Source organism: Cicer arietinum, chromosome 3 (genome assembly GCF_000331145.2).
Source record: "Cicer arietinum cultivar CDC Frontier isolate Library 1 chromosome 3, Cicar.CDCFrontier_v2.0, whole genome shotgun sequence".
NCBI classification, from domain to species: domain Eukaryota; kingdom Viridiplantae; phylum Streptophyta; class Magnoliopsida; order Fabales; family Fabaceae; genus Cicer; species Cicer arietinum.
Window position 1 is genome coordinate 72,837,742 of NC_021162.2, and position 9,363 is coordinate 72,847,104.

The 9,363-nt window shown below is 29.9% G+C and overlaps 2 protein-coding genes across 2 annotated transcripts in view; both read right to left on the reverse strand.

Annotated features, from left to right (window-relative positions):
• Positions 1–1,836, reverse strand: part of LOC101492293 (carbon catabolite repressor protein 4 homolog 2-like) — a 5,839-nt gene extending 4,003 nt beyond the window's left edge. The window contains exons 1-2 of the mRNA XM_073366065.1: positions 1,204–1,836; positions 2–502 (exon numbers count right to left, since the gene is read on the reverse strand). Coding sequence (XP_073222166.1) covers positions 2–502; positions 1,204–1,361 — 659 coding nt within the window. The 5' untranslated portion in view covers positions 1,362–1,836. The remainder of the gene's footprint in view (position 1; positions 503–1,203) is intronic.
• Positions 1,837–6,513: 4,677 nt separating this feature from the next.
• LOC101492631 (large ribosomal subunit protein eL21z/eL21y-like) lies at positions 6,514–8,013 on the reverse strand. Its single transcript, XM_004494250.4, has 2 exons — positions 7,714–8,013; positions 6,514–6,921 (listed from the first exon to the last, which is right to left on the reverse strand). The coding sequence occupies exons 1-2, from the start codon at positions 7,948–7,950 to the stop codon at positions 6,664–6,666; spliced, it is 495 nt and encodes a 164-aa protein (XP_004494307.1). The 5' UTR covers positions 7,951–8,013; the 3' UTR covers positions 6,514–6,663.
• Between the last annotated feature and the right edge of the window lie 1,350 nt (positions 8,014–9,363).

Genomic DNA, 9,363 nt, shown 5'->3' on the forward strand with positions numbered 1-9,363 from the left:
AGGAATGACACGAGAAGTTAGTATAGTGTTTGTGTGCCCCACTGTAAGTTTTGTCTCTGCATCAACTACAACACACTCAAATTTAAGGACATGACCAATGTCATCAGCTGATGGGGTATATGTCTTTGATCGTCCAACTTCAAACCAAGTTTCACCGCCATTTCGTTGTGTAATGGCTCCTGGATACACATTTGCAGACCCATTTGTCAGGCTGGCACTTGACGCACTGGAGGATAAGCTGGTGTTGAGTGACCCAGACCCAGAATTATTAAATCTCCCAAATACCTCCTCCTCTTCATTTCCATTTTCATTAACTGCACTTGCGGCACGGTCATGCAAGACACGATGATGCTGCCATGCATCTGAAAAACACTTTGGAGTGCAGTGATAACTTTTTGCAACGGGTATTTTAGCCTTAAGACAACCTAGGCACTGTAGTGTGGCCTGCTCGGACGGATGTACACTACAAACAGCAACCTTTTTATCACTCTGTACACGATACCTGCCAAAGAGGGGGGGCCAAAGGATATACTGTCAAATAGTAGATGCATAACGTTCAACAATTAAATCAGATCAACATGAAAATTATATGAAGTATTTGGGATCAAACTGGTATTTAACATAGTCAAAATAATCGAAAGCAAATATTTACATAACCAACTTTATGTACTAATTAAATTCTTGCTACATCCAACCAGATTTAGAGCCATAATGGCATGATCTTCAATAACTATTGATGTTCAAATTTCACAAGAAATAAGCAAACCTGATGGACAACTAAATTATCCCTACTTCCAACCCAAAGCTAAACATATATATTAAACATATGAAAATTCAATTCACACCGGTGGTAAATACAGAAATGGACAAGCAACAAAAACTCTAATTGGATACTACAAAAAATAGTAACAAATAACCCCCAGCTACCAACACATTAAAGCTCAACTTTTCACTCTGTCAACCTAAGAAATCCAATGAAATAAAGAATGAAGCTGGCAACCAATGAGAATTGAGCATTTTGTAGTTAGTTATTTTTCAATTTGCAGTTCCAAAATGAGTTTACATACAATATCACAATTCTCATAAACAAAAACAAAAAACTACCCAAAGTAATCAAAATTCAAATTGAATATCTACAACAAAAAATGACAAAAAAATAGAATAAAATAAAATGAAGAATGAAACCAATTGAAGAACACTAACCACTTATAGCGCAAAAAATGGCCATCTAAAGGAGAGGTTTCAGAGACATCATCTGTTGTAACGGTTTTATCAGGTCGGCGTAAGAGCACATAAGGCGTGAGCTCACAGCCAACAATGGGAATATCAGAAGGGAGATGAACACGTAGCACGTTCAGCATTCTTTATTTTTCACAATCGTCACCGCACTGTAACCCTATCAAAATTGGAACACAAGAATCAATGGCGTGATTGCAACAATTGTGATGGCGGATACCAGCCGGATCCGCCATTTACTTGACCCGAATACTCGCCAGCCTTGTATTATCCGAAACGAAACCCTAATACGAAAAATTCGATCCGAAATCGAAGGAAACGGTGGATCTTGGGACGAATTTCGGAAAGATGCGTGTTTTGGGGAAATTGGAAATGGATGAGAAATTTGAAAAATGAATCGGAGTGGGAGTGTGGGAAGGATCGAAATTTGATGTCTTTATAGAGAGAGAAATAAAATTGGGTTTTAGAGAGAGAAACAGAAAAGGGATCGAATTAGGGTTTTACAGACGAATTGGAAGTAACTGATATGGTTCTTATTTTTTCTTTTTTCTTTTTTCTTTTTCTTTTTCTTTTCTAAATTTTTTGGGTATGAGGCTCTAATGTTTCTATTCGTTCATCCGGTTGTCTATATAGTGTGATAGTTTATTTGTAAACAAATTTACTTTCATTTATTTTACATAATCAGACATTTTTTTTAGTAAAAATATAACTCTTCTTCCCGTTTCTCTCCATTAATTTTTGTTTTGGTTGGACTTTATCTTTGACAGCCTTCTCCAGGTTTTTTTTTTAAGTATCAATATACTCTATTTTAAAATTTAAGTATCATTCTATCATACTTTTAAAATAATTGAGAGATTGGCATTTAAAAAATCAATCTATTATACTTAAGTTTTAAATTATGAAATTGTGGTGTTTTTTTTTCTTTATGGTCTTAAAATAAGGAATTTGTCATTTTAAAAGGCGACTTTGATTAAAAATTATTAAAAAAAAGTCATTAAAAAATAATTAATAATAATACAATTCTTAAATTAATAAAAAATATTAAAAAGATCAAAATAAAAGTATTATTGAAGGTGATCTCTAGTACTATTTCACGGGGGTATTTTATTGTGATCAGAGTATTGGTGGGTAATATTCAAATTCTTGTTAGAATATTTTTCATTCGTTCATTTAACAACTTGAGGCGTTTTATGAGCCTTCATTAAGATATTATTACAACCAAATTAAGATTATGAGCTTTCATTAAAATAGTGTATTGTAATTTTCAAATGTAAGGACTTAAAAGTTTTAAGAAAATGTAGGACATTCATGTTAAATAATCAGTGATACTCGATAATATTGTCTGAATATGATCGACAATTCTAAACAATTTTTTGTTATATATATTTATCAATTTTATTGAATTATTTTATTTATTTATTTATTTGGTTTTTTTCTCATATAAAATTGAAATTAGTCTAGTACAAAGTCGTAATGAGACCTTCTCAATATATTGGTTTTTTATATCGTCGCCTTTCACTAATTTTAAAAGTTAGGTAAATTAAAATTTAATTTTCAAAATTAGGTATATTGATATTTTTTTTCTTGCTAGGGGTATTAATTTATTTTGGAATTTGGAGGGGATTACATATTTTGAGATTGTCTCGTTAGAATAAATTGTGTCCAAGGCACATTACATTTGTCACGGCTTCAACAAGCCAAACACACATCTTGCGTATAGGTAGTTTGTTTAGTAAATTAAGGGATGTCGGATGAATTATAAGAAAAAAGTTTCAAGTTCAAAATTGTTAGACACCTCAAATGATAACTACACAATTGACAATAAACATTTGAAATGTGTTGTCTTACCTCTATAGCATAAGAGTTTACTCACTATGTCTCATAATATAAATAAAAAATTACTCAAATAAATTAATTGGACGTTGTGGTTTAAATTTTGAGTCACTTACATCTATTTTATTTGATTTATTTTTCTTTATATTATGAACCATAGAGAGTAATATTTTCAATAACGAATTTTTTATTTGGGACATGTCGATAAAATAGCCTCATTTGTTGATTTTTATATAGATCAAATAGTCGCTAACTACAACTATATAAATTTTTTGGGCATCACCCTACCACACATAAATAGACCAACGAACTAGTTAGCATGAATAATTGATATATTTAGAAAAACACAAGAAAAACTTAGCTGATCCAATGTGTCATACCACAGAAACCCAAAACGTGAACATTAAAAAAAAAGACCAAGTGATTTGACTTCAACACAACCTGCAACATGCTCATGAGAATTATTATGTATAACTCTATAGCAAAAAAAGATATATTTTATTGGTAATTCGGGTTGTATATTTTTTTTAAGTAATAGCTTGAAATGAAGGTGACACCATACCCTAACAAACCCTTTGTGCAACGCTCAATAAGCCTTCTTTAAATAGTAAGATGTCCCTCAAACATTATTCCTAACCCACACATTAGCTACATTAACCTTAAAACGAACATTTGCCAAAAGATCGGACGCTCCTCACTAAACTTTTCTCCCATGCAAAGAAACATCATCTCCAACTCCACCATTGACTACCATTTCCACACAACTTGTTCAACATAACATCTTTACTCTCCCCATATTCAAAATATGGATTAAAAAATATATCCAACTTCTCAAAGTCCCTCTTCAATCTTGGGTTCTCCAAAACAACATATTTATCTCATCCCAACAACTCTAGCTACATTATCATCAAACCGATTTACCTCAATAACCCCACCACCCACTTAAATGGCCAAGATATCCTCTTGTCGCGTAGATCCCGACACTCAATCCCTTTAACTTCGCCATTATCCAATTTGTATTTATTGACCAACACCTTACACCAAAGATCCTTATACTCTCACTTTGATATCCAACACCACTTTCTCAATAATGCTACGTTAAAAAATTTCAAATCAAGTGAATTTTATTTAATCAAATTGAGATCCTTCTCTTTAGGTAAACACAACTTTTTCATTTAATCAAGTGAATTTTATGCACTTTCTCACTTTTCCAGATAAAATATTTAAAAGTATATTCATTTTGAGAAATGATACATGTAGAAGCCTTGAAGAAGTAAAGAGAACAAATTGAACACACTAATAAAACAACTTTAAAGAGTACAAGACAAGTATCAAATGATAAATTATAGATTTTCAACCCCATAGAGTACTATGATTTTTGTTGATAATCATATTCAAAAATAATATTTAAAAACATGGTACCTATCTCAAAATTAAGCATTTTAATTGTACTTTAAAAAGTCAATAATTATTTACATTAGCACCTGCCAACAAACATTTACAAAAATTAATTCACTAAAGAAAAGTGCTCAAAGCACAACAAAATAACCTTTATAGCTTTAATGTTGGACCGTATTTTTCACTCATAATCAATATTATAAACAATTTGCAAATGTGACACCCGGAAATCATTGTCACCCACCTCAAAACTTGTAAATCGATTGGTAGTAAGTCAAAACATTAAACAAAGCATTTGATACTCAACGTCTAAAAGAAACAAAAAATGCAATAAAGAATCTACTTGTCTCAAATCCCTTCCTCGTTGCAAATTTATCTTTAAAATCTCCTATTTACGAATACATATACTAAAATAAAACTAAAACAATCCAAAACCCATTTTTACTACTTATCTAGAAAACTAATTTTAGACATAACCAATTCGAAACAATCCTATTCAACCAAGTCATACATTTTTCTCAAAATTCACCTTAAATAAAATGAACTATTTTTTTTAATAACATGTTTCTTGAACATCTATAGATAAAAATGTGAAAAAATTTATAATACATTTCTACCATACAACAAATTATAATACACATTTAAAATTTACAGTATAAATCATATACGTGACATATGTTTGTCTTTCATGAATTAGTTAAAGTATATAAACAAAGTAATTACTTGTAAATTACAATATTACTCACCTTTCGTTTTTTCCATGCCATCAAAATCAAAGTTAAAATAGTGGATTCATTTTTAATAAAATGATTTGTTTTTATAAAATTTTACCTCTCCTACTTCTTTCTCTCTCTGCCCCTCTATTTATTTACTAGCTTTTTTCTTACTACATTTTCATTTTAGAAACGTTTATTTTTCTATCTCTCATACTTTATATTTTGTTTTCTCTTCTCTTTCTTATTTATTTTCTGATTTCTCTAAATAATATTCCTTTTTAAAAACAATTAAGATTGATAGAGTTTAATTTTGACTTTTCATCCCTAAGCCTAGTTATGGAGTATGCCTTCACGAAAGCATATAAAGATTCATTTGTTCTTCAAAATAATTGTAGACAATTCATTTGTCTATAGCTTAAAATATACCATGTAGAGTTAGAAATGCCAAAAAAAATGCTCATTTAGACATTTTATAAAAAAAAAAATATATTTATTGATTTAAATTGGTAAAATACATGACACACAACCACGAACTCTTTTGAACTTCTAATAATCAATTATTATCTCTATGCTAAAAACCCACATATATAGGTTAATATTTTTCATGGAATCAAAACTTGTTCAAACGAATTGTTAATTAATTTAAGAGTGCACTTAATTTTATACAACGACGGCGTTCATATTGTTACTAGCAATATGTAAGAAACCTTTTAGAATCATAACTTCAAAAATCATTTACTTAAGAGAGATAGCTTTCCCTGGACACAAATATTATCCAATCTGTTGCGTTATCACTATTCCAGATTCCAAATTAAGCTACATACAGTAGTTCTCATCGGTTGAGTGAATGGGTCATTGCATAAATACAAAGAAATTGCTGTTAAAATAGATACATAAATTAGTATTAACAAGATCAATCGAGTTAACATTTAAATCACAACCGACCATGAATTCATCAAAATAGAGTTACTATTCCCTTAACCACGGCATTAGCGAAGGATATATACATTAAAATAAAAGTGAGCTCTGTCGTGGAAGTAAATCAGTTGCTGAAAACGAGCATATTAATTTGTATGCAAATAAACAATCATTATTAAAAACACATCTCGAATCAATTGATATTTATATACTAACCAATTTCCATTCTCTCAAGTTTCATTTAATTATATCAATGAACTTGGCAAATGTCATTTTAATCGAAAAGAGACCACATAAGGAACAAAGACAAAGTCCAAACTCACTCTTCTTCCATACACGGTCAATGCTGATAAGCCCCTAAGCAATATGCATAATCACATGAGTAAAGAAATAATGACATAAATAATGAGAATAACTGAAAATCTAGATGTATTTCAAATAAACACAAAAAGAACTGAGTCTGGTTTATCATAAATTATAAGGCTGTCTGAATGAGGAAAGAAAGATGACAAAAATCCAAACAAAAACAGACAGACTAACAAACATTAAGAAAACAAAATGACTAGTATCCTCCTTTAAGGTCGTTAACCACATCATAAGGAATTGGAGTGACTGTTTCCAATGTAGCACCCTCAACCTTGAAACCAGGTTTAGGACCCTCTGGCTTGCGCTTGGTGCTAATGACCTCACCCTTTGCCTTAGCTTCAGCCTTGAGTTGATCGTTCTTGATCTTCCTCAAACGGAACTCTTCAGTACACCTAGAAGGCATAACATGCTCCACACGAACATGAATCCTCTTTCTCAAAATCTTGTTCCTAACCTGAATCAGACACGGCAACATTTTAATATAGTAAAAACATGCAAACCAAGATCAGCAAGTTTGCATTAACTTCTCTATAATCTAGCACCACTAGTTGAAAAGAAAACTGAAATTATTTTCAAATTTTTACAAGAACTCAAACCTAATAGCTTATCTCATAAACTGATGTCATGTTTGAATAAACAACCTAATAAAGATTTTATTATATGATAAAACAAAATTAAATGGTTTTCATGTAAGTCACAAGCGGGTCAATTAAATGGTTATCATATGAGGGACAATTCAATAAGCTGAAAACAGCTTATCAACATGTTTAAGTTATTTCAACAAGCCTTTCTAAACAGTATCACAACTGCTTACGCCAGTCATTAAGCTCAAATAAGTCAATCTAAACAGCACTAAAACCTAATTTTTTATAACAAAACAAACTTCTAACCTATAAACTTAAAAGAGTATATTAATTAGACTAACAAAGCAAATAATAATGTCATTAACAGTATCATACGCTAATCCAACCCTAGCACAAGCAATAAACTGAAACAAAGAACAAAACAATTAAATAACTAACAATAAACAAAAAGAAAACAACAAAATATAACTTAAATTATTAAATCAACGAAAGTACAGAGAGATTGAACAATAAAAATGGTTAACTGAGGCGGAATAAAATCAAATGAAATCAAAAGTGCAGAGCACAAACATTTGAATAGAAATGAAACAGCTTAAATTCCAAATGTTATAAAGCATATAAACTAAAATTACTAATTGATTTTTATTGCGATTAATAAATACCTGCTTGTTGACCTCGACACCGATGGCGCGTTTAGTGACATTCCAGACACGACCGGTACGTCCATGGTAGAACTTGTGAGGCATACCTTTGTGTACGGCACCGTTAACCCTAATATCAACATAATCGCCGATGTGATAGGTTCTGAGGTAAGTGGTTAGGGCAATTGTACCCTTCTTTCTGAATGGACGAGAGAAAGAGTCTCTCGTGCGAGATCTCAAACCATGACCGGCCGGCATCTTTTCTAGGGTTTTTCTTTCGCCCAACTCTTTTTCCCCTTGGCGAACTCAGACTATAACTACTGAACCGAAATCTGTAATAAATATCGTTGAACCCTAGTTTCCTATTGGGCTTTTCTAATTGGTTTACGTTAATGGGCCGGACTTTTATATCTTCTTTCTTCTTCTTGTATATAGCAAAAATAATATGTGATTATATCATCCACTCTTTTTTTAATTTATTTTTAGTATGTTTGTATATCTATATGTTTTTACTTAATTTTTTTTATATTTATATTCTCCTATTTTTAGGTAAATAGTATAGATTAATTTTTTCAGAGTAGTAGATATTTATTACTTATTGTTTATCGCTATTGATTACATTAGTATACTCATATTACTTTTTTATTTAAATTTATTAAAAGAGAATAATTTTAATGTATTGTCAATATAAAATATATTTTACTATGAACAAATTGCAATGCATCATTTGTATTTTAAGTTAGATATGATAAAAGTCGATTAAATAGTTATAATTAATTAGCAATGTAAAAAATATTTTAATTGTTAGCGCATATGAATTCATTAGTAGAGTTTTTAGGAAATAATTAATTGGTAGATGAACTTTTTTTGATAAAAAAAATTAATTGCAGTTTTGGTCTCTCTACTATTACCAATTCACAGAATTGATCTCTCTATTTAAAAATTCGACAGTTTTGGTATTTCTCTCAGATTTTTGAACTAAAAAAAAATAACAATTTGACATATTTTAAATGAAGTGATATACAATTTTATGATATAGAACCACATAGGTGCATTAATTATTCCTATGTCATTAATTAAATTAAAAATATAATCAAATTCTGAAGTTGAAAGCTAAGTTTTTCAGCGTTTTATTCTAATTTCATTAATAATTATTTTACATCATTGTATCATATATTAGATTATTTAAAGTATATTATGTCATCATTTTTTAGTTAAAAAATCAAAGGGAGAGACCAAAACTGTCGACTATTAAAATATGATGACCAATTTTATGAATTAGTAAAAATTAGGAGACTAAAATTACAATTAAACTATAAAAAAATAAGATATGAAACTTAAAAGAAGGCATAAGAATGAGTCATATTCGATTGAACTTAGTTTAAATTCGATTAAACTCCATGTTAATTGGTTTGCTTTGAAATTTGAAATTTGAAATTTGGCACGTGTTTAACACAAATTACTTTTTAGTTTAAGGTTGAGTTAATTCAAGCTCTTGAAGCATTGGTTTGTCTAGTTGCCTCAAATCACATGAACTAAAAATAATAGTTTAGATTTCATACATTTTTTATTACCTACAAAAATAAAAATAATTACATAAACTTAGTTATATAAAAATATAATTTAGATCTTATACATGCCTCGAGTTAGATGATTAACCAAACAAGTTGA